Genomic DNA, 27,972 nt, shown 5'->3' with positions numbered 1-27,972 from the left:
ACTAGAGTCGGACTGTGTCGATTCATAATCCGTCAAGCAAACAGTTCGCACCGGATATGCTATGACATCATGCACGTGCAGAGAAAAATTGATATCAGAACGTAGGCCTAACGGGAGGGTCTGTCAGATACGGGTGGACGAAAGGATTGCACTGAAGATCTGTTCTCAAAAAGAAGACCGGGATACAAGGGGATACTAGCTATAGTTTACAGGTAATAATCATAACCATGAATTTGCAAGATCAGAATAGATAAACATCCACGGGGATTCATTTCGGAGCCTATCGCGGATCGGTCGAATCTGTTGAAATCAGCGACGACTGTGATACACATGTTTACAGTCTATCAATAGTCACTTGATTGAAAGTGATGATCGATTATGAACTTACAAGCGATTCCCAACACTAGTAATGAGGTCAAATGTCAACTTTAAGTGCTAGTCGGGGTCAAATGTCAACATGGGTTAAAAGCTTTAACAATATTCTTCTCAAGTTCCATAAGACCCAGGGTAATGATATTTGGCCATTAGGTACATGGGATGGAGTGCTATAAAGTTTCCTCATTAAAATGACCTTGACCTAGTTTCAAGGTCACAGGGGTCAAATATGTTCAAAAATTCAAACAACAATATCCTAAGAACCATTTGGACTATAGAGTCATGATACTTGAGTATGTTATGTAGACCCACAGTGCGAATCATTTTCTTAATCACAGTAATGAGGTCAAATGTCAACTTTGAGTGCTACCCGGAGTCGAACGTCAACGTGGGTTAAAAGCTTTAAAATTACAATTTCAAATTTCAAACAACAAAATTTTGAGAAGCGTTTAAGAGATGTTAAAATGTCTTGTGTTCTAGTTACCAAATTTGGTCTGAAGTTACCTATATGTCAGTTTCATGTAGCAAAAGAACCAGGTGAGTGATACAGGCCCTCCTGGCCTCTTGTTATATTTATTTAGTTATAATATAGAATCTGTTATTATTTTTTTTCTGCTGTCTTATATCGGTTTTGGTTGATGGTAAGTTATTTCTCATTTTGTTCTGTTTAAAATTGGTGAAAATTGGAAAGTTCATTGCATTACAAGGTTTACGTTTCATTGAAAACACTGTTTATCAATATAAGAACGTCTCCTTGGCTCTTCGGGAGAAAAACGGCGAGGAGATGTGGCCTCATTTGCATACGACATTTTCGTACGTTTGTTAGACTACAAAAAAGACTGTTTCATGAATGAAATATATCAGTGCTTTTTCAGGTATGGGTTCATTTTGAGCAAGATAAAAAGTGCATTAAGCAAAACTGCATATTTATGCGTGTTTTTTAATCCGTGAGTACATAACCCTTCCTCAGAACCTACCTCCGACCCCGTGTCTACCTCCTCCCAAAAAACCTATCCCTTTTTCAGAACCTACCTACTTACCCTGTGTCTACCTCCTCCCAAAGTACCTAACCCTTCATCAGAACCTACCTCCTACACCGTGTCTACCTCTTCCGAAAGAACCTATCCCTTTCTCCGAACCTACCTCCTACCCCGTGTCTACCTCCTCCCAAAGAACCTATTCCTGCCTCAGAACCTACCTCCTACCATGTGTCTACTTCCGTCCAAAGAGACTATCCCTTCTTCATGAAGAACCTACCTCCTACCCTGTGTCTACCTCCCTTCAAAGTACCGATCCCTTCCCCAGAACCTACCTCCTACAGCGTGTCTACCTCCTCCCAAAGAACCTATCCCTTCCTCAGAACCTACCTACTTACCTCTTGTCTACCTCCTACCCTGTGACTACCTCCTCCCAAAGAACCTAACCCTTCTTCAGAACCTACCTCCTACCCCGTGTATACCTCCTCACAAAGTACCAATCCCTTCCTCAGAACCTACGTCCTACCCTGTGTCTACCTCCTCCCAAAAAACCTATCCCTTTCTCAGAACCTACCTCCTACTCTGTGTCTACTTCCTCCCAAAGAGACTATCCCTTCTTCAGAACCTACCTCCTACCCTGTGTCTACCTCCCTTCAAAGTACCAATCCCTTCCCAAGAACCTACCTCCTACCCTGTGTCTACCTCCTCCAAAAGAACCTTTCCCTTCCTCAGAACCTACCTCCTACCCCGTGTATACCTCCTCACAAAGTACCAATCCCTTCCTCAGAACCTACCTCCTACCCTGTGTCTACCTCCTCCCAAAGAACCTATCCCTTTCTACGAACCTAACTCCTACCTTGTGTCTACTTCCATCCAAAGAGACTATCCCTTCTTCAGAACCTACCTCCTACCCCGTGTATACCTCCTCACAAAGTACCTATCCCTTCCTCAGAACCTACGTCCTACCCTGTGTCTACCTCTTCCCAAAGAACCTATCCCTTTCTCAGAACCTACCTCCTACCCCGTGTATACCTCCTCACAAAGTACCTATCCCTTCCTCAGAACCTACCTCCTACCCTGTGTCTACCTCTTCCCAAAGAACCTATCCCTTCCTCAGAACCTACCTCCTACCCTGTGTCTACTTCCGTCCAAAGAGACTATCCCTTCTTCAGAACCTACCTCCTACCCTGTGTCTACCTCCCTTCAAAGTACCGATCCCTTCCCCAGAACCTACCTCCTACCCTGTGTCTACCTCCTCCCAAAGAACCTATCCCTTTCTCAGAACCTACCTCCTACCCTGTGTCTACTTCCTCCCAAAGAGACGATCCTTTCTACTGAACCTACCTCCTGCCCTGTGTCTACCTCCCTTCAAAGAACCTATCCCTTCCTTAGAACCTACCTCCTGCTCTATGTCTACCTCCTCCCAAAGAACCTATTCTGCCTCAGAACCTACCTTCTACCCCGTGTCTACCTCCTCCCAAAGAGCCTATCCCTTCCTCAGAACCTACCTTCTACCCTGTGTCTACTTCTGCCCAAGAGACTATCCCTTCTTCAGAACCTACCTCCTACCCTGTGTCTGCCTCCCTTCAAAGTACCAATCCCTTCCCTAGAACCTACCTCCTACCCTGTGTCTACTTCCGTCCAAAGAGACTATCCCTTCTTCAGAACCTACCTCCTACTCTGTGTCTACCTCCCTTCAAAGTACCAATCCCTTCCCTAGAACCTACCTCCTACCCTGTGTCTACCTCCTCCTAAAGAACCTATCCCTTTCTCAGAACCTACCTTCTACCCTGTGTCTACTTCCTCCCAAAGAGACGATCCTTTCTTCAGAACCTACCTCCTGCCCTGTGTCTACCTCCTCCCAAAGAACCTATCCCTTCCTCAGAACATTCCTCTTACCCTGTGTCTACCTCCTCCCAAAGTACATATCCCTTCCTCAGAACCTACCTCTTATCCTGTGTCTACTTCCTCCCAAAGAACCTATCCCTTCCTTCTTAGAACCTACCTCCTGCTCTATGTCTTCCTTCTCCCAAAGAATCTATTCTGCCTTAGAACCTACCTCCTACCCCGTGTCCACCTCCTACCAAAGTACCTATCCCTTCCTCAGAACCTACCTCCTACCCCCTGTCTACCTCCTCCCAAAGAACCTATCCCTTCCTCAGAACCTACCTCCTACCCCGTGTCTACCATCTCCCAAAGAACCTATCCCTTCCTAAGAACCTACCTTCTTCCCAGTGACTAATTCCCTCCAAAGTACCTATCCCTTCCTCAAAACCTACCTACTTACCCCATGTCTACCTCCTCCCGAATTACCTATCCCTTCCTCAGAACCTACCTACTTACCCCGTGTCTACCTCCTCCCAAAGAGCCTATCCCTTCCTTAGAACCTACCTCCTACCCTGTATCTACCTCCTCCCAAAGAACCTATTTTGCCTCAGAACCTACCTCCTACCCCGTGTCGACCTCCTCCCAAAGTACCTATCCCTTCCTAAGGTCTTACCGTGTACCCCGTGTCTACCTCTTTCCAAACAACCTATTCCTTCCTCAGAGCCTACCTCCAACCCCATGTCTACCTCCTCCCAAAAAAACTATCCCTTATTCAGAATCTACCTCCTACACCGTGTCTTCCTCCTCCGAAAGTATGTATCCCTTCCTCATAACCTACCTACTTACCCCTTGTCTACCTCCTCCCAAAGTACCTATCCCTTCTTCAGAACCTACCTCCTACCCTGTGTCTACCTCCTCCTAGAGAAGCTATCCCTTCCTCACAACCTATCTCCTACCCCATGTCTACCTCCTCCCAAAGTACATATCCCTTCCTCAGAACCTACCTCCTCCCCAGTCAGTGTCAACCTCCTCCCAAAGAACCTATCCCTTCCTCCAACCTACCTCCTACACCGTGTCTACTTCCTCCCAAAAAGAGGATCCCTTCCTCAGAACCTACCTCCTACACGATGTCTACCTCCTCCCAAAGTACCTATCCCTTTCTCAAAACCTACCTACTAACCCCGTGTTTACCTCCTCCCAAAGTACCTATTCCTTCCTTAGAACCTACTCCTTCCTTAGAACCTACCTCCTATCCTGTGTCGACCTCCTCCCAAAGAACCTATTCTGCCTCAAAATCTACCTTCTACCCCATGTTATCTTCCTCCCGAAGAACCTATCCCTTCATCAGAACCTACCTTCTACCCCTTGTCTAGCTCCTCCCAAAACACCTATCCCTTCCTCAGAAACCTACCTCCTACCCGGTGTCTACCTCCTCCCAAAGAACCTAACCCTTCCACAGAACCTACCTCCTACCCTGTGTCTACCTCCTCCCAAAGGACCTTACCTTTCATCAGAACCTACCTCCTACCAATGTCTATCACCTCCTTAAGAACCTATTCCTTCCTCAGAACCTACCTCCTACCCTGTGTCTACCTCCTCCCGAAGTACCTATTCCTTCCTAAGAACCTACCTCTTACCCAGTGTCTACCACCTCCCAAAGTACCTATCCCTTCCTTAGAACCTACCTCCTACCCCGTGTCTACCTCCTCCCAAAGTACCTATCCCTTCCTCAGAACCTACCTCCTTCCCCCGTATCTACCTCCTCCCAAAGAACCTATCCCTTCCTCAGAAACCTACCTCCTACCCCTTGTCTTCCTCCCTCCAAAGTACCTATCCCTTCCTCAGAACCTACCTCCTCCAAAGTGTCTACCTTCTCCCAAAGAAGCTATCCCTTCCTTAGAACCTACCTCCTACCCCGTGTCTACCTCCTCCAAAAGACCCTAACCCTTCCACAGAACCTACCTCCTACCCCTTGTCTTCCTCCATCCAAAGAACCTATCCCTTCCTCCAACCTACCTCCTACACCGTGTCTACTTCCTCCCAAAAAAAGGATACCTTCCTCAGAACCTACCTCCTACACGATGTCTACCTCCTCCCAAAGTACCTATCCCTTTCTCAAAACCTACCTACTAACCCCGTGTTGACCTCCTCCCAAAGTACCTATTCCTTCCTTAGAACCTACCTCCTACCTGTATCGACCTCCTCCCAAAGAACCTATTCTGCCTCAAAATCTACCTCCTACCCCATGTTCTCTTCCGCCCGAAGAACCTATCCCTTCATCAGAACCTACCTCCTACCCCGTGTCTACCTCCTCCCAAAGAACCTACCCCTTCCACAGAACCTACCTCCTACCCCTTGTCTTCCTCCCTCCAAAGTACCTATCCCTTCCTCAGAACCTACCTCCTCCCAAGTGTCTACCTCCTCCAAAGTGTCTACCTTTTCCCAAAGAAGCTATTCCTTCCTTAGAACCTACCTCCTACCCCGTGTCTACCTCCTCCCAAAGAACCTACCCCTTCCACAGAACCTACCTCCTACCCCTTGTCTTCCTCCCTCCAAAGTACCTATCCCTTCCTCAGAACCTACCTCCTCCCAAGTGTCTACCTCCTCCAAAGTGTCTACCTTCTCCCAAAGAAGCTATCCCTTCCTTTGAACCTACCTCCTACCCCGTGTCTACCTCCTCCCAAAGAACCTAACCCTTCCACAGAACCTTCCTCCTACCCCTTGTCTTCCTCCCTCCAAAGAACCTATCCCTTCCTCCAACCTACCTCCTATACAGTGTCTACTTCCTCCCAAAAAAAGGATCCCTTCCTCAGAACCTACCTCCTACACGATGTCTACCTCCTCCCAAAGTACCTATCCCTTTCTCAAAACCTACCTACTAACCCCGTGTTTACCTCCTCCCAAAGTACCTATTCCTTCCTTAGAACCTACCTCCTATCCTGTGTCGACCTCCTCCCAAAGAACCTATTCTGCCTCAAAATCTACCTCCTACCCCATGTTCTCTTCCTCCCGAAGAACCTATCCCTTCATCAGAACCTACCTTCTACCCCTTGTCTAGCTCCTCCCAAAACACCTATCCCTTCCTCAGAAACCTACCTCCTACCCCGTGTCTACCTCCTCCCAAAGAACCTAACCCTTCCTCCAACCTACCTCCTACACCGTGTCTACCTCCTCCCAAAGGACCTTACCTTTCATCAGAACCTACCTCCTACCCATGTCTATCACCTCCTTAAGAACCTATTCCTTCCTCAGAACCTACCTCCTACCAATGTCTATCACCTCCTTAAGAACCTATTCAGTACCAATCCCTTCCTCAGAACCTACCTCGTACCCTGTGTCTACCTCCTCCCGAAGTACCTATTCCTTCCTAAGAACCTACCTCCTACCCATGTCTATCCCCTCCTTAAGAACCTATTCAGTACCAATCCCTTCCTCAGAACCTACCTCGTACCCTGTGTCTACCTCCTCCCGAAGTACCTATTCCTTCCTAAGAACCTACCTCCTACCCATGTCTATCACCTCCTTAAGAACCTATTCCTTCCTCAGAACCTACCTCGTACCCTGTGTCTACCTCCTCCCGAAGTACCTATTCCTTCCTAAGAACCTACCTCCTACCCATGTCTATCCCCTCCTTAAGAACCTATTCAGTACCAATCCCTTCCTCAGAACCTACCTCGTACCCTGTGTCTACCTCCTCCCGAAGGACCTATTCCTTCCTAAGAACCTACCTCCTACCCATGTCTATCCCCTCCTTAAGAACCTATTCAGTACCAATCCCTTCCTCAGAACCTACCTCCTACCCTGTGTCTACTTCCTCCCAAAAAAAGGATCCCTTCCTCAGCTACCTCTTGTCTTCCTCCCTCCAAAGTACCTATCCCTTCCTCAGAAACCTACCTCCTACCCGGTGTCTACCTCCTCCCAAAGAACCTAACCCTTCCACAGAACCTACCTCCTACCCTGTGTCTACCTCCTCCCAAAGGACCTTACCTTTCATCAGAACCTACCTCCTACCAATGTCTATCACCTCCTTAAGAACCTATTCCTTCCTCAGAACCTACCTCCTACCCTGTGTCTACCTCTTCCCAAAGGACCTTACCCTTCATCAGAACCTACCTCCTACCCATGTCTATCATCTCCTTAAGAACCTATTCCTTCCTCATAACCTACCTCCTACCCTGTGTCTACCTCCTTCCAAAGTACCTATTCCTTCCTAAGAACCTCCCTCTTACCCAGTGTCTCCCACCTCCCAAAGTACCTATCCCTTCCTTAGAACCTACCTCCTACCCCGTGTCTACCTCCTCCCAAAGTACCTATCCCTTCCTCAGAACCTACCTCCTCCCAAGTGTCTACCTCCTCCAAAGTGTCTACCTCCTCCCAAAGAAGCTATCCCTTCCTCAGAACCTACCTCCTACCCTGTGTCTACCTCTTCCCAAAGGACCTTACCCTTCATCAGAACCTACCTCCTACCCATGTCTATCATCTCCTTAAGAACCTATTCCTTCCTCATAACCTACCTCCTACCCTGTGTCTACCTCCTTCCAAAGTACCTATTCCTTCCTAAGAACCTACCTCTTACCCAGTGTCTACCACCTCCCAAAGTACCTATCCCTTCCTTAGAACCTAGCTCCTTCCCTGTGTCTACCTCCTCCCAAAGGACCTTACCCTTCATCAGAACCTACCTCCTACCCGTGTCTACCTCCTCCCAAAGAACCTATCCCTTTCTCAGAAACCCACCTCCTACCCCTTGTCTACCTCATCCCAAAGAACCTAACCCTTCCACAGAACCTACCTCCTACCCCTTGTCTTCCTCCCTCCAAAGTACCTATCCCTTCCTCAGAACCTACCTCCTCCCAAGTGTCTACCTCCTCCAAAGTGTCTACCTCCTCCCAAAGAAGCTATCCCTTCCTTAGAACCTACCTCCTAACCCGTGTCTACCTCCTCCCAAAGAACCTAACCCTTCCTCAGAACCTTCCTCTTACCTCTGTGTCTACCTCCTCCCAAATAACCTATACCTTTCTCAGAACAAACCTCCTTCCCCTGTGTTTACCTCCTCCAAAATAACCTATACCTTTCTCAGAACCAAACTCCTTCCCCTGTGTCTACCTCCTCCCAAAGAACCTATCCCTACCTTAGAACCTACCTCCTCTCTTGTATCTACTTCCTCCTTCCAAATACTTACTTTTTCTCCCAATACCTACCTTCCGTTTCTTTAGTAACTACATCCTCATTAATAGAACTTTCCTCCTTCCCTTACTCTTTCAAAAACTACATCCTACATAAAAGTACTAACCTCTGTCCCTTACTCTTCAGTACCTCCTCAATAATAGTAATTACCTCCTTCCCTTACTCTTCAGTACCTACTTTCTCCTCAATAATAGTAAAAACATTGTTCCCTTACTCTTCAGCATCTACTTTCTCCTCAATAATAGTAAAAACATTGTTCCCTTACTCTTCAGTACCTACTTTCTCCTCAATAATAGTAAATACATTGTTCCCTTACTCTTCAGCATCTACTTTCTCCTCAATAATAGTAAATACATTGTTCCCTTACTCTTAAGCATCTACTTTCTCCTCAATAATAGTAAATACATCATTCCCTTACTATTCAGTACCTATTCCCTCCTCAATAATAGTACTTACCTCATTCCCTTACTCTTTAAGTACTCTCCCAATACCTACCTCCCCCATCATTACCTTACTTTTCTTTAGAACCTACATCTTCCTCAATAATAGTACTTACCTCCTTTACTTACTCTTCAGTATCTACTTTCTCCTCAATAATAGTAAATACATCGTTCCCTTACTATTCAGTACCTATTCCCTCCTAAATAATAGTACTTACCTCCTTCCCTTAGTCTTCAGTATCTACTTTCTCTTCAATAATAGTAAATACATTGTTCCCTTACTCTTCAGTACCTACTTTCTCCTCAATAATAGTAAATACATTGTTCCCTTACTGTTCAGTGCCTACTTTCTCCTCAATAATAGTAAATACATTGTTCCCTTACTATTCAGTACCTATTACCTCCTCAATAATAGTACTGACCTCCTTCCCTTACTCTTCAATACCTACTTTCTCCTCAATAATAGTACTGGCCTCCTTCCCTTACTCTTCAGTACCCACTTTCTCCTCAATAATAGTAAATACATTGTTCCCTTACGATTCAGTACCTATTTCCTCCTGAATAATAGTACTTACCTCCTTTTCTTACTCTTCAATACCTAATTTCTCCTCAATAATAGTACTCACCTCCTTCCCTTACTCTTCAATACCTACTTTCTCCTCAATAATAGTAAATACATTGTTCCCTTACTATTCAGTACCTATTTCCTCCTCAATAATAGTACTTACCTCCTTCCCTTACTCTTCAGCATCTACTTTCTCCTCAATAACAGTAAATACATCGTTTCCTTACTATTCAGTACCTATTCCCTCCTCAATAATAGAACTTACCTCCTTCCCTTACCCTTCAGTATCTACTTTCTCCTCAATAATAGTACTTACCTCCTTCCCTTACTCTTCAGTACCTACTTTCTCCTCAATAATAGTAATTACATTGTTCCCTTACTATTCAGTACCTATTCCCTCCTCAATAATAGTACTTACCTCCTTCCCTTACTCTTTAGCAACTACATCCTCGATGAAAGTACTTGCCTCCTTTCTTACTCTTTCAAAAACTACATCCTCAATAAAAGTACTAACCTCCGTCCCTTACTATTCAGTACCTTCTTCCTCCTCAATAACATTACTTGCCTCGCGAGCACCTCATGGTGAAATGACTCAATTTTGTGTAAATGGAAAGTGTATCCCTTCAGTCCAAAATTCCAGGGTGGCGGCAGAGGGGAAGGGCCCAATAGAGGAAATGGAGGTAAATCTCTAAAATCTTTCTCCGTCCTTACCAATGAAGGGATTTTAACCAAATTTGGTCCAGAAAACACTTCTATGTGAAGGGGACACATTTAATATAAAGGAGGGTTCACACACACACACACACACACACACACACACACACACTCCTTCCTTTTGGGATAGAGGAGCTGGGCTCAATGGAAGAAGATATGTTGTAATTTGGAAGTGTTAATTGCTAAATTACACTTGCTAGTCAGGGAGAGGTGCAGACAGACATTCATGCTACCAGGATTGGCTCAAGGTTCAGACCCATCCCTGGCGTCTAACTCCCTGTGTCATTACATGGAAACAGTTGAGATCCCCTACCCATTACTACATATAAAATTGCTGGACATGAAGGACTTGCTCAAGTCCTTTGTGTACTGCCCACCAAAAGGGATTTAGTCCTTCCTACAGCTTAAATTTCTTTTACTGCTTTGATCACTTTTATAGTATTCAGCAGGTTTGAATTTAAAATAAAATACCAGGTGAGCTTTTAAGGCCCTAGGCCACTTGTTGTTCAGGTAGTTTTTCTCGTATTTGAATTTCTTCCTATTCAGATTTCAGATGGAGGCTTATAAGGGACCCTGGTGCGTCCTTGTGATTTTAGCAGTTATACTACAAAATGCAACCCGAACTACAGGTAACAGTACAACCGTGTACAAAGTGTCGATGAGTTCATGTCATCACAAAACAAAACATCGTTTTGTGTATCATCATCTTTTTCGCTAAAAGGACTTCTCGTTAGCTCACCTGGAGAACTATACACTGGATATCAATCATATTTGATCAGAAGCATTCATGGGAGCCAGGGATTCAAATTGTACAAGTAGTGGGACTGACCCCCTTGGCTAAAGGGTGGGGCCAAAAATAGTTTATTGCTTGGAAATGGTTGAGATCTCCACCCTATAACCCTATATACAATTGCTGAGAATGAAGATATTTTTATGCCCAGCATTTGTTTATACAGTTTTGGGGTGGGGATCTCAACTGTTTCAAAGTGATGACCCAGAGGTTAAGTCTGTGAGGGTAGGACAGACCCTGGGGTCAATTCTAATATCATGACTGCATTCGTCTCTTTATGCCCAACAATTGTATATATAGTTTTTGGGTGGGGATCTTAGCCGTTTCAAAGTTATGACCCAGGGGTCAAGTCTCCAAGGGTTGAGCAGACTCTGGAATCAATTCCTATATCATGACTGCATTCGTCTCTTTATGCCAAGCATTTGTATATACAGTTTTGGGGTGGGGATCTCAACCGTTTCAAAGTTATGACCCAAGGACTATGTCTCCAAGGGTGGGCCAGACCCCTGGGCAATCCTGGAAACATGTGCATTAAAGAGACGAATGCAGTCATGATATTATAATTGATCATGGGGTCTGGCCACAACCCTAGGGATCTAGTTTCTGAGTCACACCTTGGAAACAGTTGAGATCCCCACCCCATAACCATACATAAAATTGCAGGGCATGAAAAATCTAATACAGATAGGATACAGGGATTGTCCTTGGGGTCTGGCCCATTCCTTTGCATCTTATTTGGAGAATTTTTTGCCATGATTACTTTCATATCCAGGTGAGCAATACATGCCCTCTGAGCCTCTTGTTTAGAATGGCTACGGAAATTTGACTTAATTCAGAATCGAGCATTCCTGGACAAAGGAAATGAAATGTTGTAACCTTAACTAAGTTAACTGTATGGCATCTATGGCTCGAACAATATATTGAATTTTCAATACTTACACTACTTAGTGGTATTTTCAGTGATTTTTTCCAAGTACTATCAGAACAAAACTCAACAAAGATGTCATTACATATCAAAAGTATGTATATTAAAGTACAACACATTTGCAAAGCAACTTTCTAAAGTTTGGCAAGCTATCCAATACAATGCATTATAATATTTGTTTTGGATGCCAGCTTAACACACATCCCTAGAATTAGGGAATAAATGTAAATATTTAAAGACAACATATGAAAGAGGAGGCCGGGAGATGGTTTCAACATAATCTGGCAATCACTCAAGGCAGTTGTAGTAAACGGTGTTCTAAGGGAGCATTGGACAACACGACAGAACCTTACTCAAAGACTCATTTATTCCAGCCTTATGTTAAATTTAGCATTGATAGGGAAAGAACAGAGTTTTTAAATGATGAGCAAGTGAGTGCTGAGTGATATTGATTTTGCTAGTCCAGAATTCATTATAACACTGCAATTTAGGACAAACTTAAGGTGGTGTTGGGCGATTCAAACTTTCAAGAAAGACAATTAATACGGGTCTGAACTAAACTTAGTAGGATGTTCTTAAAATCTCCGTTTTGATTACTCTGCTTGTAATAGCGGGATAATTTATTTCGCTATGTTCACAGTCACCAAAGATGGTGCAAAATTAAATACTTAGAGAATATTAATACTGTATCACAACATTTAACCTCCAAGAATATTTGTGGACATAAAAGAATACTCTGTAATAAAGATATGTAATTAAAACAAAGAACTTAAACAGGGACATGTGTCTTGTTTATTTAATATATTTTCAATGCATTAATTCATATTAGGAATTATATTCTTATTCTAGTGGTTGTTTCAATTTTTCAACACCCCAAAAATCTAAAACTGAAATATTGCTGGCGAGAGTTGTAATATCCCTAGAAAGATATTTCTCAAATGCCATTTTTATTAAGTTGTAGGTCAACCTGTTATGTTGGGGTTTCCAGTTGTCCAGAGGCCCCTTTACTACACAGACACCCTCGGTCTGTCTACAGCCCTCATCAACCATGTCAATGAACTCCCCAGTAACTTTATCCTGACTGCCGTCCATGTCTACATCCATCAGAATTTCAGACAGCCATCCCTTGGTAACATCCTTCTGTGGGAGAGAATATCCGCCTTCAGGTACAGACTGCTGTTCAAACAAAGAGCCACCTTCCCAGGAACTCAAGGCAGGCATACGGTAGGGAAAATGTCCAGAAATGCTTTAAGGAAGTCTTGCTGTCTGCTTTTTCATTAGCTCATAAGAGCTGAGATCATTTATAATTAGGGTCTTTAGTTCTCACCAAGGATGAGGATGGACCCCTAAAAGGAGCAATCTTGAGAAGCCTTTTCCTGATGACCTAGAAATAGCAGAGCTTAGGTGATTCTATTTGTATGTAGGTCTAGGGACAGAAAAGTGCTCTCAACAAAGAAACCTAAAGAGGATCTTGGTGCCACCCAAGTATTCACCAGGTGGTTAATTGTCATCTGGTGCCACCCAAGTACTCACCAGGTAGTTAATTGTAACCTGGTGCCAACCACGTATTCACCAGGTAGTTAATTGTCATCTGGTGCCACCCAAGTACTCACCAGGTAGTTAATTGTAACCTGGTGCCAACCAAATATTCACCAGGTAGTTAATTGTAACCTGGTGCAACCAAGTATTCACCAGGTAGTTAATTGTTATCTGGTGCCACCCAAGTACTCACCAGGTAGTTAATTGTAACCTGGTGCCACCCAAGTATTCACCAGGTAGTTAATTGTACCCTGGTGCCAACCAAGTATTCACCAGGTAGTAAATTGAAACCTGGTGCCAACCAAGTATTCACCAGGTCCAAGTATTCACCAGGTGGTTAATTGTCATCTGGTGCCACCCAAGTACTCACCAGGTAGTTAATTGTATCCTGGTGCCACCCAAGTATTCACCAGGTAGTTAATTGTAACTTGGTGCAACCAAGTATTCACCAGGTAGTTAAATGTAACCAAATTTGATGCAAAAGAATTTTTAACCCTCTGTCATCATCACATTGTTGACTTTTCAAATTGATTCTTGTCCATGCAATCATTCTGTCCATCTGTTAAAATTCTTGTAATTTCTCAGAAAGTATATTACAAGTCAGAATGTCAGTCTGGTGCCACCCAAGTACTCACCAGGTAGTTAATTGTATCCTGGTGCCACCCAAGTATTCACCAGGTAGTTAATTGTAACTTGGTGCAACCAAGTATTCACCAGGTAGTTAATTGTACCCTGGTGCAACCAAGTATTCACTAGGTAGCTAATTGTAACCTGGTGCCAACCAAGTATTCACCGGGTAGTTAATTGTAACCTGGTGCAACCAAGTATGCACTAGGTAGTTAATTTTAACATGGTGCCAACCAAGTATTCACCAGGTACTTAATGGTAACCTGGTGCAACCAAGTATTCACCAGGGAGTTAATTGTTATCTGGTGCCACCCAAGTACTCACCAGGTAGTTAATTGTAACCTGGTGCCAACCACGTATTCACCAGGTAGTTAATTGTCATCTGGTGCCACCCAAGTACTCACCAGGTAGTTAATTGTAACATGGTGCCAACCAAGTATTCACCAGGTAGTAAATTGAAACCTGGTGCCAACCAAGTATTCACCAGGTAGTAAATTGAAACCTGGTGCCAACCAAGTATTCACCAGGTACTTAATGGTAACCTGGTGCAACCAAGTATTCACCAGATAATTAATTGTAACCTGGTGCCAACCAAGGATTCACCAGGTACACTGTAGTTAATTGTAACCTGGCGCCACCCAAGTATTCACCAGGTAGTTAATTGTAACTTGGTGCAACCAAGTATTCACCAGGTAGTTAATTGTAACCTGATGCCAACCAAGTATTCACCAGGTAGATAATTGTAACCTGGTGCCAACCAAGTATTCACTAGGTAGTTAATTGTACCCTGGTGCCAACCAAGTATTCACCAGGTAGTTAAGTGTAACCTGGTGCAACCAAGTATTCACCAGGTAGTTAATTGTAACCAAATTTGATGCAAAAGAATTTTTAACCCTCTGTCATCATCACATTGTTGACTTTTCAAATTGATTTTTGTCCATGCAATCATTCTGTCCATCTGTTAAAATTCTTGTAATTTCTCAGAAAGTATATTACAAGTCAGAATGTCAGTCTTTCAGATTTTGTTTACAGGTTACTTTGAGTCCTTGTGGTGCAGCACCATTTATTTGTGAATGTCAAGAACAAGATGGCTACCAGGTGTCCATCTTAAGTCTGTGATTGCTATTTTCCAAGAAGTACAGGACAGATTTTTTTTACATTTTGTTTCGCAATATTGCTTTAGTTCAAGATCAAAGGTCAACGCCACAGATGTCAACTTCCATATCTCACAACAGTGATGGTTGCGTGATATGAAGCCTTAATTTTTAGGGATATTGAACAAATGATTCAAGACAGAGATCTAGCAGATCTATGACCTTAACAGTTCTTGAACTTATGTTGTGACCTTGAAAAGTGCTAAAGGCTTCACAAGTTTACAGAACATAAAAATTCCTTAAGGAGTTTCCACCCTTCGTAATACACATTTTTTTCTTGTCGTATTTTCGTGTCGTCATTTCCGTATTGCGTATCGGGCATTCCATTATCGAAGTGTAAATTATAGTAACACTGGGTAAACAATAGTACATGTGCGTGACGTGATATGTCAACACCCGATATCTAGACTTAACTTGGAAATTTGTAATCACATGTACTTCAGAAATAAAGCTTATGATACAAAGACATTAATCAACTCACGGGAAAACACTGACATACGATCAGACGACTTCAAGAAGGTTGTATATGAGGCGCATGGAATGCAGAGTGATGTGTTTTGTTTACCGACCTCACCTGTATGTATCACGTGCTAACAGTAGTTCACAAGCTCTTGGTCGCTACGACTTTTGTTGGCGAGCGAGTTGGGCTCTGTCAGATAAATCGGTTCACAAATGCAATTACAATAACTCTGTGAAAAAAGTGGTTTGTAAAATATCAAGATCCCTATAAAATGCAAGTGCATGTGCGTGCACGTAATAACGGCATACCATGCGAAAGCCTATGGTTACTTATGTACCTGACATGTTAATATACCGTGCGTAAGCAGGCTATGGAAGGATGTCCAAAGTGTACATGATTGAGAGTAATTTTGTTCCATAAAAGAACAGTAAATTGAAAAATAAATATAGTAATTTAATTTATTTCCGTCATTTTTCTGGTGTATTAAATAAAATAAGTGTCATTGTATAAATTCTATCCCTCTGCAAAAAGTTCCGATTATTTTCAAGGTAGACAACTCTCATCAGGATCAAAATAATTGTAAAATGTAAAATAAATTAATTATAAAGACTTTGTGTGTATTTGGTTCCATTTTTCACTCTTTTTGTATGTAATTATGTTTCCTGTTTGATTTTGGCTTGCATTTAGTAACTTTTATCCATATAGTTTCAATAAAGAAACCCTTTTTGTAACATGTTGTAGATATTTTATGATAAATAAAATATTTGTAGGGTTGATTAGCAACGTTTCTTTTCATTATTTTATTGTTGTAATAGTTTTGAACAATGCCACACGCTCAAAAAATGTGAAAGTGTTGAATTTGACAAAAAATCAATTTTTCAGTATTTTTTACAAATAAATCCCCAGTTTATCAGAATGCTTAGATTTTCATAAAATCGTCTCTGCATAGTGACATAACTATCATGTGAAACTTTCATTGAATTCTGATGGCTAATTGCGAAAGGGTGGAGCCTCCTTAAATTAACATTTTCCTTGAAAATTCAATTCTTTGGAAATATGCAAGTTATGAATAACTCGCACACAGAAATTGTAATGTTTTTCTCAGACCATGACTTACCAACGATGTGAAAACAAAAAAAATATGAGATGATGAAAAAAACTTTGCATCAATTAATCATGAGGATGGAAAAATGTTGAGTAAAATTTTGTGAGATAAGCCTCTCATGATGTGCTTGCAACTTTCAAGAAGAACTTTTGAAACTTGATAGAATATTTGTGCATTTCATATAGCAGATGGTAATAAAATACATGTTATTTGAAGTCACTGCATAATAAATTACTTACAATCTAATTAAAATTATATCTTCACATCGCTCCCGTTTTCTGATATGTCGCGTTGTAGATCCTTCAACGCGACATATCAGAAAACGGGAGCGATGTGAAGATATAATTTTAATTAGATTGAATTACTTAATGTATGGAATGTTTTCATGATGTTTTGAATCAACTAAAACATTACCAAGTTGAATTGTCAACTTATTTTACATTCTGAGGTAATACTGTATAACGGGAATTTTTGTCGCAGTTTAACTTTTCGCCTTTTTCGCCCTCCGTAATGAGAGTGAATTGGTCATTGCAGCAGTAAGCAATATAAGAAACACAGTAATCAAATGTGTAGGGTGAAATTAACACTGCACGAAAATACATTTTACTGGAGTAGGGTGAAAGTTTTGCTGGAGTAGGGTGAAAGTTTTACTGGAGTAGGGTGCAAGTTTTGCTGGAGTAGGATGAAAGTTTTGCTGGAGTAGGGTGAAAACTGGAGTAGGATGAAAGTTTTGCTGGAGTAGGATGAAAGTTTTACTGGAATAGGGTGAACGTTTTACTGGAGTAGGGTGAAAGTTTTGCTGGAGTAATGTGAAAACTGGAGTAGGATGAAAGTTTTGCTGGAGTAGGGTGAAAGTTTTGCTGGAGTAGGGTGAAAGTTTTGCTGGAGTAGGGTGAAAGTTTTGCTGGAGTAGGGTGAAAGTTTTGCTGGAGTAGGGTGAAAGTTTTGCTGGAGTAGGGTGAAAGTTTTGCTGGAGTAGGGTGAAAACTGGAGTAGGATGAAAGTTTTGCTGGAGTAGGGTGAAAACTGGAGTAGGGTGAAAGTTTTGCTGGAGTAGGATGAAATTTTTACTTGAGTAGGGTGAAAACTGGAGTAGGATGAAAGTTTTGCTGGAGTAGGGTGAAAGTTTTGCTGGAGTAGGGTGAAAACTGGAATAGGATAAAAGTTTTGCTGGAGTAGCGTGAAAGTTTTACTGGAGTAGGGTGAAAGTTTTGCTGGAGTAGGGTGTAAACTGGAGTAGGGTGAAAGTTTTGCTGGAGTAGGGTGAAAGTTTTATTGGAGTAGGATGAAAGTTTTACTGGAGTAGGGTGAAAGTTTTACTGGAGTAGGGTGAAGGGATTTACTGGAGTGGGGTGAAGGGATTTACTGGAGTAGGGTGAAAACTGGAGTAGGGTGAAAGTTTTACTGGAGTAGGGTGAAAGTTTCACAGTATACACTACATAATTTCTGCTTTGTCTCAGATTGTCATCAACAATGCTCCGACAACTGGTGCTGGAATTTTCCTAGGCTGGAGCACAGATGTGGCCTATATACCAATGAGCTTTAGCTACTCTCCCACACCAAACAACGGTACACTGTTGACCTATGCTAATGACGGTACACTGGCAGTGGGCTCACAGCTAGAATTCTTCATCAAACCCTTTTTCTTCTCTGTCCAGGCAGATTTAGAACCATGTAAGGAACGGATACATTGAAGTTCAGTAATTCAAACATGACAATTTTCCTGTGTAAAATTTTTCATGATTCATCTGTTCAGACCATATGCAATTGTGAAATTTTCCAATTGTCATTGTCTTACTCCTATTTTCTGTTTATTGTAGTTGTACCTACAACGACTGCTGGTCCTACAACTGCACCTAATATCTCAACACAGGTGACAACAACACAGGTAACCACAACACAAGTGACAACACCGGTAACCACAACACCAGTGACGACACCCCATGTAGCCACAACACAGATAGTAACCACAGCACAGGTGACAATACCAACAATTACCCAAGGAAACACAGGAGCCACAGGACTGACAGGAAGTACTGGGCCACAAGGAATAACGGGAGCCTTAGGATTAACAGGAAGTACTGGTCCACAAGGAATAACGGGAGCCTTAGGATTAACAGGAAGTACTGGGCCACAAGGAATAACAGGACCCTTAGGTTTAACAGGAAGTACTGGGCCACAGGGAAATACTGGAGCCATAGGATTAACAGGAAGTACTGGGCCACAGGGAAACACTGGAGCCTTAGGATTAATAGGAAGTACTGGACCAGTAGGACCCACAGGTGTTGCTGGAAAAACAGGACAACAGGGAAACACAGGAGCTATAGGTTTGACAGGAAGTACTGGACCAATAGGACCTACAGGTGTTGTTGGTAATACAGGACCACAGGGAAACACTGGAGCCTTAGGATTAACAGGAAGTACTGGACCAGTAGGACCAACAGGTGTTGTTGGGAATACAGGACCACAGGGAAACACAGGAGCTATAGGTTTGACAGGAAGTACTGGACCAATAGGACCTACAGGTTTTACTGGGAATACAGGACCACAGGGAAACACAGGAGCTATAGGTTTGACAGGAAGGACTGGGCCAATAGGACCTACAGGTGTTGTTGGTAATACAGGATCCACAGGTGTTGTTGGTAATACAGGACCACAGGGAAACACAGGAGCCTTAGGATTAACAGGAAGTACTGGACCAATAGGACCTACAGGTGTTGTTGGTAATACAGGACCACAGGGAAACAGAGGAGCTATAGGGTTGACAGGAAGTACTGGACCACTAGGACCTACAGGTGTTGTTGGTAATACAGGACCACAGGGAAACACAGGAGCCTTAGGATTAACAGGAAGTACTGGACCAATAGGACCTACAGGTGGTGTTGGTAATACAGGACCACAGGGAAACACAGGAGCTATAGGTTTGACCGGAGGTATTGGACCAGTAGGACCCACAGGTGTTGTTGGTAATACAGGACCACAGGGAAACACAGGAGCTATAGGTTTGACAGGAAGTACTGGACCAATAGGACCTACAGGTGTTGTTGGTAATACAGGACCACAGGGAAACACAGGAGCTATAGGTTTGACAGGAAGTACTGGACCAATAGGACCTACAGGTGTTGTTGGTAATACAGGACCACAGGGAAACACAGGAGCTATAGGTTTGACAGGAAGTACTGGACCAATAGGACCTACAGGTGTTGTTGGTAATACAGGACCACAGGGAAACACAGGAGCTATAGGTTTGACAGGAAGTACTGGACCAATAGGACCTACAGGTGTTGTTGGTAATACAGGACCACAGGGAAACACAGGAGCTATAGGTTTGACAGGAAGTACTGGACCAATAGGACCTACAGGTGTTGTTGGTAATACAGGACCACAGGGAAACACAGGAGCTATAGGTTTGACAGGAAGTACTGGACCAATAGGACCTACAGGTGTTGTTGGTAATACAGGACCACAGGGAAACACTGGAGCTATAGGTTTGACAGGAAGTACTGGACCAATAGGACCTACAGGTGTTGTTGGTAATACAGGACCACAGGGAAACACAGGAGCTATAGGTTTGACAGGAAGTACTGGACCAATAGGACCTACAGGTGTTGTTGGTAATACAGGACCACAGGGAAACACTGGAGCTATAGGTTTGACAGGAAGTACTGGACCAATAGGACCTACAGGTGTTGTTGGTAATACAGGACCACAGGGAAACACAGGAGCTATAGGTTTGACAGGAAGTACTGGACCAATAGGACCTACAGGTGTTGTTGGTAATACAGGACCACAGGGAAACACTGGAGCTATAGGTTTGACAGGAAGTACTGGACCAATAGGACCTACAGGTGTTGTTGGTAATACAGGACCACAGGGAAACACAGGAGCTATAGGTTTGACAGGAAGTACTGGACCAATAGGACCTACAGGTGTTGTTGGTAATACAGGACCACAGGGAAACACTGGAGCTATAGGTTTGACAGGAAGTACTGGACCAATAGGACCTACAGGTGTTGTTGGTAATACAGGACCACAGGGAAACACAGGAGCTATAGGTTTGACAGGAAGTACTGGACCAATAGGACCTACAGGTGTTGTTGGTAATACAGGACCACAGGGAAACACTGGAGCCTTAGGATTAACAGGAAGTACTGGACCAATAGGACCTACAGGTGTTGTTGGGAATACAGGACCACAGGGAAACACAGGAGCTATAGGTTTGACAGGAAGTACTGGACCAATAGGACCTACAGGTGTTGTTGGTAATACAGGACCACAGGGAAACACTGGAGCCTTAGGATTAACAGGAAGTACTGGACCAATAGGACCTACAGGTGTTGTTGGGAATACAGGACCACAGGGAAACACAGGAGCTATAGGTTTGACAGGAAGTACTGGACCAATAGGACCTACAGGTGTTGTTGGTAATACAGGACCACAGGGAAACACTGGAGCCTTAGGATTAACAGGAAGTACTGGACCAATAGGACCTACAGGTGTTGTTGGTAATACAGGACCACAGGGAAACACAGGAGCTATAGGTTTGACAGGAAGTACTGGACCAATAGGACCTACAGGTGTTGTTGGTAATACAGGACCACAGGGAAACACTGGAGCCTTAGGATTAACAGGAAGTACTGGACCAATAGGACCTACAGGTGTTGTTGGTAATACAGGACCACAGGGAAACACAGGAGCTAAAGGTTTGACAGGAAGTACTGGACCAATAGGACCTACAGGTGTTGTTGGTAATACAGGACCACAGGGAAACACAGGAGCTATAGGTTTGACAGGAAGTACTGGACCAATAGGACCTACAGGTGTTGTTGGTAATACAGGACCACAGGGAAACACAGGAGCTATAGGTTTGACAGGAAGTACTGGACCAATAGGACCTACAGGTGTTGTTGGTAATACAGGACCACAGGGAAACACAGGAGCTATAGGTTTGACAGGAAGTACTGGACCAATAGGACCTACAGGTGTTGTTGGTAATACAGGACCACAGGGAAACACAGGAGCTATAGGTTTGACAGGAAGTACTGGACCAATAGGACCTACAGGTGTTGTTGGTAATACAGGACCACAGGGAAACACAGGAGCTATAGGTTTGACAGGAAGTACTGGACCAATAGGACCTACAGGTGTTGTTGGTAATACAGGACCACAGGGAAACACAGGAGCTATAGGTTTGACCGGAGGTATTGGACCAGTAGGACCCACAGGTGTTGTTGGTAATACAGGACCACAGGGAAACACAGGACCAATAGGATTGACAGGACATACTGGCCCAATAGGACCTACAGGTGTGGTAGGAAATACGGGCCCACAGGGAAACACTGGACCAATAGGATGGACAGGATATTCTGGTCCAATGGGACCTACAGGTTTTGTTGGGAATACAGGACCACAAGGAAATACTGGACCAATAGGATGGACAGGTCATACTGGTCCAATAGGACCGACAGGTGTAGTTGGGAATACAGGTTTCGGAAGCACTGGACCAATGGGACCACAGGGGTATACTGGAGCTGTAGGTAAGATTTAACCATTTGTGGGGATACAGAAGCAGCTAAGCAAGCTCCACATTGCTATGTAACAGATATGGTTAGAAAATATAATTCTTCACTCAAAAACTCTCCTTATGCATTGGAAGTGTTTTTTGTTTGCTCACATGGCTATAGCTGTATTAAATTATTTCTGAAAAGAGACCCATAACTACAGAATATTCTACAGACGTACGTTGGATTTGATGGAAGACATTATTATATAGCTGCAGATGTTTTAACATAATTGCATAAACAAGGCCTATCTGAATAATGAAAAGTTCTTTTTACACAACCAATAAAATTTTCTATGTGACGTTTCGATGACTAGTAAGATATGTACACTGTCACCTTCATCAGACAAATGACCAGAGCGCTTAAACAAAGCGTAGCTGAATCGAGTAATTTCGGTGCATACATAACATTTATTGTACATACGCTTACAGCGTAGCCGAAATCAACATCGATTTTGTGGACAACTCGTACATATTTTACACCTTTGGGTACATACGCTTCACTGGTCACTTGTCTGATGAAGGTGACAGTACAAAAAAAGAACTTTTCATAATCCATACCTACCAACCTGAAGAAAGTGTTTAGAAAAGGGCCTCTCTGGGTTTAAAACCTACACCTCCTTACATGAAACAGGCTCTCTCTAACAGACTTCGCAATTATCTGTTTACCAAGTCGATGGTAATCATCTGGCCTTAGACCTGCTACTTTTATATCGGAAACAAAATAAAAAGGTGGTGACACTATGTAAAACAATGGAATTCTCCATTGTTTTACCTGCTTAGGGCCAGGGATCCTTAACCCTTTCACCACTGTGAACCATAATGGACTCGCCAAAATCAATGCATGGTAGAGTTCACTAAAGTTACATAGGGGTGAAAGGGTTAAATTTCACAGATCACAGTATGCTGATATTACAAGCATTGTATGTATAGTACAATATAGATAGAAATGTGTCGCCAAACTCATAGATTGTCTTTTTCTCATTTGTTGTTAATACTGATTTATCAAGTGTCCAATGCACTAATGTAATTTCCTTACTTCAGGTGAAACCGGTCCACAGCATCCAGGTTGGTATTTTATCTCGCAGAAAAGATTTTGCTTTCAACAGTGGCTTTTTTAATTGCCCCGGATATGTTCAATCTGAAGTCTCAAATATAAGTCTGACGTAAAAATAAAACAGTCTCAAATGAGCCATCAGTTTCAAATGTTGTCTGGGTTTTTGTAATGTTAATTTAACAGCAGAAAAAAAATGATTCATAGATAGCAACCAGGTACATGTACATTGTACTACCAAAGGTAAACAAAAATGTATCCAATGTATTAATGAAATTTTTAAATATTGCATAATTATAATTATAAAAACATGTGTCTCAGATCATATCATATTTTTATCAATGCGATTTTGTATATATGTCTTATTTAGTGGTAACCAGCTTTTTAGGCAACAGTTACCCTTAAACACAAACTTCGTTACACCGTCCTAAATATGGGTCACCAGTAAAATGTAATAACACGGCAGGATAATCTCAAATATAAGTTTCGAGTGTAATTAAACAAGGTGTCATGTTTTGAAAACCATAAGCGTTTAAGGTATTTTGATCTCATAATCGGAACACATTTGCTGTGGCTCCACTGTAATCAGGAGTTTCATTCCTAGATATCGCTACTGTATATATCATTGATCATTGCAGTCATCAACCATTGTCTGACCTCTAACAGAGGCAACTGTACCCAGCTATGTGTGGACACATTCGGGGCCTTTCATTGTGGCTGCTTCTTCGGGTTCCGACTACAACAAGATGGCGTCACCTGTTCGGACATTGACGAATGTAATGAGTTGGGACCATGTGATCAGATCTGTACCAACGTAGTAGGTTTTTATCGGTGCATTTGTAATGCAGGATTTACCCTCAACATTGATGGTCACACTTGTTCAGGTAATCAGCATTATAGTTGTTGCTGGATCCTTATATAGCTTCAATTATGTCATTCATTACATTAACGAACTTGTAAGTCACTCTTTTCCAAGCTTTCGGACTTAGCCCTTCGTCAGGGATCAAATGTCACTGGACCTATATGTCACATCCATCTTGACAAACATGTTGACATTTGATCCCTGACGAAGGGCTAAGCCCGAAAGCTTGGAAAAGAGTGACTTACAAGTTCAATTATTACGTTCCCTATTCCGTCTTTGCGTATTGCAGAGTTATCTTCTCTTGGGAGCAGGTATTGATTGTTACGTCAATGGTCTGTGTGAGAAAATAACGTCGTTTTCTCAAAAATTGATTACGTTATTCTCACAAACAAGTGACGTAACAATCAATACCTGCTACCAAGAGAAGATAACTCTTCAATACGCAAAGACGGAATAGGAACATATGTTTATAGACAATCATTCATTACAGTTATAGTGGAAATGCTTGCATTGTGACTCGATCCTTCAGCTGATTGTGATGGGGAGAATTTCATGTCGGCAATGGTCTCTAGCTCAATATATGCTACACTGTATCTCTAATGTCTCCCTTGACAATGCCTCACTTTTGGCCTTTAGTTGAGCGTTCGTCCCTGTGAGGAAGGATTTGGGTTCTGTCCCCTGGCCGAGACATACCAGTCTGTAAAAATGGTAGTTTCTACTCCTGCTTAACGCTCAGCATTTTAAGAGTGGGACGACTGGTTCGCAGTGACCGGGTGGGGTGTCCTGCTGGGTGTCTTCGGCAGTATGTTTCAGTGAGGTAGCACTATATATTCGGCATCAGTTCCCCGCTATCACAAGGAGACAATCACGAACATATCGCAGCCCAAAACACAAACGCATACACTACACGCTTGCATCTTGCACACAGGGGAGGCCGTCCTTAAATGACCATAGCTGTTGATAGGACGTTAAACAATACTAACCAAAACCAAACCAAACACTGTATATATCTATAATCTATATGTAATTGTCTATGTATACATGCACTAATTTATTCAATGTGAATAGCGTGCACATTTACGCACAGTGAAAAATGTCCACTTTTATGTAGTCATCTACAAAGTGCTAAGTACTGTTTATAAGAGTATCACTTTAATTTTGATAAAATCTTTTTATCTTTCTGTCGATCCATTTATACATATTACTTTGTATAAATGTATAGCTTGGTGAGTCACAACTCAGGAGAGAGTGTGCTATGTCTTTGTGAGGTCATATTGTAAAGGAAATACAGTAATCTTTGTGAGGCCATATTTTAGGGGAAATACAGTAATCTTTGTGAGGCCATAATTGAGGAGAGAATGCAATTTTCATGTGAGGTTACAACAAAAGGGAGAATGCAGTATATCTTTGTGAGGTCAGGACTTGGAGGAAAATACAGTTGGTTGTGAGGTCACAACTCACAACTCAGGGGAGAAACCAGTCTGTGAGGTCACAACTCGGGGGAGAATGCAGTTTGTGAGGTCCCAACTCAGGGGAGAAAGCAGTTTGTGAGGTCACAACTCAGGGGAGAAAGCAGTTTGTGAGCTCACAACTCGGGGAGAAAGCAGTTTGTGAGGTCACAACTCGGGGATAAAGCAGTTTGTGAGGTCACAACTCGGGGAGAAAGCAGTTTGTGAGGTCACAACTCGGGGAGCAAGCAGTTTGTGGGGTCACAACTCGGGGGAGAATGCAGTTTGTGAGGTCACAACTCAGGGGAGGAAGCAGTTTGTGAGGTCCCAACTCAGGGGAGAATGCAGTTTGTAAGATCACAACCTCAATATGGAATATATCTACGGGGGACAAAACATTAGTGGAAAGTACAGTATATCTATGTCGGGTAGCAGTGCTGAGTTTAATTTAACAGGTCAGATCAATGGTTTGTGAATGGGGACATGTATAACTAGGTTTTTGACCCCCTACTCTTCTGTGTGTAGAGAGAACATGTTTATAGCTTTTTGAAATCATAGCTCAATGTGTAGTAAGTATACATATATATTATAATGAGGTAAAATCTCTTTGTGGCTTAATGGCATTGGTTTTAGAGTTTGTTCATTTGTATTTCTGCAGATATCAATGAATGTGAAAGTAGGGACAGTGTTTGTGGAGGACGAGTGGGCACACAGGTCTGCATCAACACTTATGGATCTTATCACTGCCTCATGTTTGAGGGAGCAAGAGGAAAGCTCTTAAAACCGGACAATGAGGCATTTTTAGGTAAAAAGTTCTTACCTCAAAGACATTAGAGACACATACTGGAGAAAAAAAACCAAGAAAAAATCAATAAGTACTGAAGAGCCTTCTTTGCCTTTCTGATTAAATTAATATTCTTCCTTACCATCATTATTCTTAATTGGAATTGCTTTGTAAATTACCCTAAAATTTCCAGTTAATCTGTTTAACTGAATGTTTATTATTCTACTCATATAGTAATGATGCTTGTCAAAACTTTATACACTATTACCCAGTAATTTTAATGCAGAACATTGGTTTTATTGCAGTTTCAAATTGAAGGCCAATATTATAGAATATGATATTAATAATGATGATATTAAATCTTTAATCTTGGTCCAACTGATCTCCTTGACAACATTCTTACACCTGTTGTAGATAAGAGCTGTTCACATTTTCTTTAAAAAAGTCAAAATCATTTATTTTTTCTCTTCACAACTTGCAGATGACATAGTTCCTGGCTTTAAGGAAAAGGAAGAACGGCTCAACACAAAAAGATATCATGAAACTGTTCGACAGACCACACCCAACCCTGGGGCAGTGGAGGAGGAGTCTGGTCTGACCCGAGTCCAGATGACAATTTTGATTGGAAGTTTAATTGGTGTTGTGTTTGTTGCTGTATTTATTGGTTTTGTGATTATGGGAGTTAAGCTTATTGCTCAGAAGAGGTACCGCCCAAGATATCTTCAACGTCCAAGCTCGCTGTATTCATCTGAAGGTTTGGGCCCGAATTACGGCTTTTCTCGTGTGTCAGGGTCCCAGGGTTTAGGCTACCAGGAGTCTATACCAGCACCATGAACATTTACATGTGCTGAGAGTCTACACATAACATTGTATCATCAACATCTGAATGTAATTAACCCTTTCACCCCTATGTAACTTTAGTAAACTCTACCATGCATTGATCTGGACGAGTCCATTATGGTCCACAGTGGTGAAAGGGTTGATCAGTACCATAAATATCTGAATGGTCTTAATATAAGCACCATATGAATCTTTCAACATATTTACCAAAGTCATCAGCACAGTTGAAACTTAAATGTACTTGTATTAGAAAAAAACTGTCATTTACTGACAGGAAAACTGCAGCCTTAACTGGAATTATTATCAAAACTGGAACTTGAATGAGCAAATCTTGTTCTAAAAATCATATCACTATGGGGAAAAACAGAGGCTATAATGTTAGATTCTAAGTTGAATCGAAATGCATTGTAAAAGTATATGTTCCTGAAATGTTTAACCATGTGACAATACAGTCCATCACTGAACATATTGCTAGTCCTCTCAGGAACTCTTGACATCTCTGACATGGACATTGTCCGATGCTATCGTTGAGGAGGATACATAATGGTGTCTACATGTGACAACATCCTTAATACTCCAGGGGTTACTCTCAGTTTCGCTCTCTGCACCCCTGGTATATGACGTCCTAGCAAAATTGAAGGCTCAGTGTGTGCCACCCTGTTGATGAGACAAAAAGACTAGTTTGATCCTTTGATGTACATCAAAAGAATATCACGGTGTGTAACGGTAAAAATTGACTGAC

The 27,972-nt window shown here is 42.4% G+C and overlaps 3 protein-coding genes across 5 annotated transcripts; all 3 read left to right on the top strand.

Moving 5' to 3' along the window:
• Positions 1 to 88: 88 nt before the first annotated feature.
• LOC110447244 (collagen alpha-2(I) chain-like) lies at positions 89 to 27,876 on the top strand. Of its 3 annotated transcripts, none has more exons than XM_021492801.1 (10): positions 89 to 212; positions 10,629 to 10,711; positions 12,753 to 13,021; positions 18,143 to 18,356; positions 18,503 to 19,297; positions 20,135 to 22,219; positions 23,287 to 23,310; positions 23,935 to 24,180; positions 26,265 to 26,411; positions 26,872 to 27,876. In XM_021492801.1, exons 2-10 carry the CDS (start codon positions 10,636 to 10,638, stop codon positions 27,222 to 27,224), a joined length of 4,209 nt encoding a protein of 1,402 aa, XP_021348476.1. In that variant the 5' UTR covers positions 89 to 212; positions 10,629 to 10,635; the 3' UTR covers positions 27,225 to 27,876. The 3 variants fall into 3 exon arrangements, with proteins under 3 accessions (XP_021348476.1, XP_021348474.1, XP_021348475.1); XM_021492799.1 differs by having other exon boundaries at positions 18,503 to 19,315; positions 19,478 to 22,219; XM_021492800.1 differs by lacking the exon at positions 10,629 to 10,711 and having other exon boundaries at positions 18,503 to 19,315; positions 19,478 to 22,219.
• LOC110447219 (adhesive plaque matrix protein-like) lies at positions 716 to 3,594 on the top strand. Its single transcript, XM_021492758.1, has 3 exons — positions 716 to 763; positions 1,663 to 2,943; positions 3,073 to 3,594. The coding sequence occupies exons 1-3, from the start codon at positions 716 to 718 to the stop codon at positions 3,592 to 3,594; spliced, it is 1,851 nt and encodes a 616-aa protein (XP_021348433.1).
• Positions 3,643 to 8,089, top strand: LOC110447218 (proline-rich extensin-like protein EPR1). The gene is made up of 5 exons (XM_021492757.1): positions 3,643 to 3,991; positions 4,102 to 4,325; positions 4,419 to 5,096; positions 5,646 to 6,735; positions 7,413 to 8,089. The coding sequence occupies exons 1-5, from the start codon at positions 3,643 to 3,645 to the stop codon at positions 8,087 to 8,089; spliced, it is 3,018 nt and encodes a 1,005-aa protein (XP_021348432.1).
• Positions 27,877 to 27,972: the final 96 nt, after the last annotated feature.

Source organism: Mizuhopecten yessoensis, unplaced genomic scaffold (assembly GCF_002113885.1).
Source record: "Mizuhopecten yessoensis strain PY_sf001 unplaced genomic scaffold, ASM211388v2 scaffold3235, whole genome shotgun sequence".
Taxonomy (NCBI): domain Eukaryota; kingdom Metazoa; phylum Mollusca; class Bivalvia; order Pectinida; family Pectinidae; genus Mizuhopecten; species Mizuhopecten yessoensis.
The sequence above is the reverse complement of the archived record's forward strand: the minus strand, read 5'-3'. Positions and strand labels throughout refer to the sequence as shown.

What these genes read in the sequence shown, in the direction of transcription:
- LOC110447218 (XM_021492757.1), top strand. Translation starts at nt 3,643, where the DNA reads ATGTCTACCTCCTCCCGAATTACCTATCCCTTCCTCAGAACCTACCTA. An exon ending in CGTGTCTTCCTCCTCCGAAA is followed by an intron (nt 3,992 to 4,101) that starts GTATGTATCCCT and finishes ACCTCCTCCTAG; the next exon opens with AGAAGCTATCCCTTCCTCAC. An exon ending in TAGAACCTACCTCCTACCCC is followed by an intron (nt 5,097 to 5,645) that starts GTGTCTACCTCC and finishes TTCCTTCCTTAG; the next exon opens with AACCTACCTCCTACCCCGTG.
- LOC110447219 (XM_021492758.1), top strand. Translation starts at nt 716, where the DNA reads ATGAGGTCAAATGTCAACTTTGAGTGCTACCCGGAGTCGAACGTCAAC. An exon ending in ACCCGGAGTCGAACGTCAAC is followed by an intron (nt 764 to 1,662) that starts GTGGGTTAAAAG and finishes CTCCCTTCAAAG; the next exon opens with TACCGATCCCTTCCCCAGAA. An exon ending in TGTGTCTGCCTCCCTTCAAA is followed by an intron (nt 2,944 to 3,072) that starts GTACCAATCCCT and finishes TCCCTTCCCTAG; the next exon opens with AACCTACCTCCTACCCTGTG.
- LOC110447244 (XM_021492799.1), top strand. Translation starts at nt 10,636, where the DNA reads ATGGAGGCTTATAAGGGACCCTGGTGCGTCCTTGTGATTTTAGCAGTT. An exon ending in GGGGTATACTGGAGCTGTAG is followed by an intron (nt 22,220 to 23,286) that starts GTAAGATTTAAC and finishes TCCTTACTTCAG; the next exon opens with GTGAAACCGGTCCACAGCAT. An exon ending in GGACAATGAGGCATTTTTAG is followed by an intron (nt 26,412 to 26,871) that starts GTAAAAAGTTCT and finishes CACAACTTGCAG; the next exon opens with ATGACATAGTTCCTGGCTTT.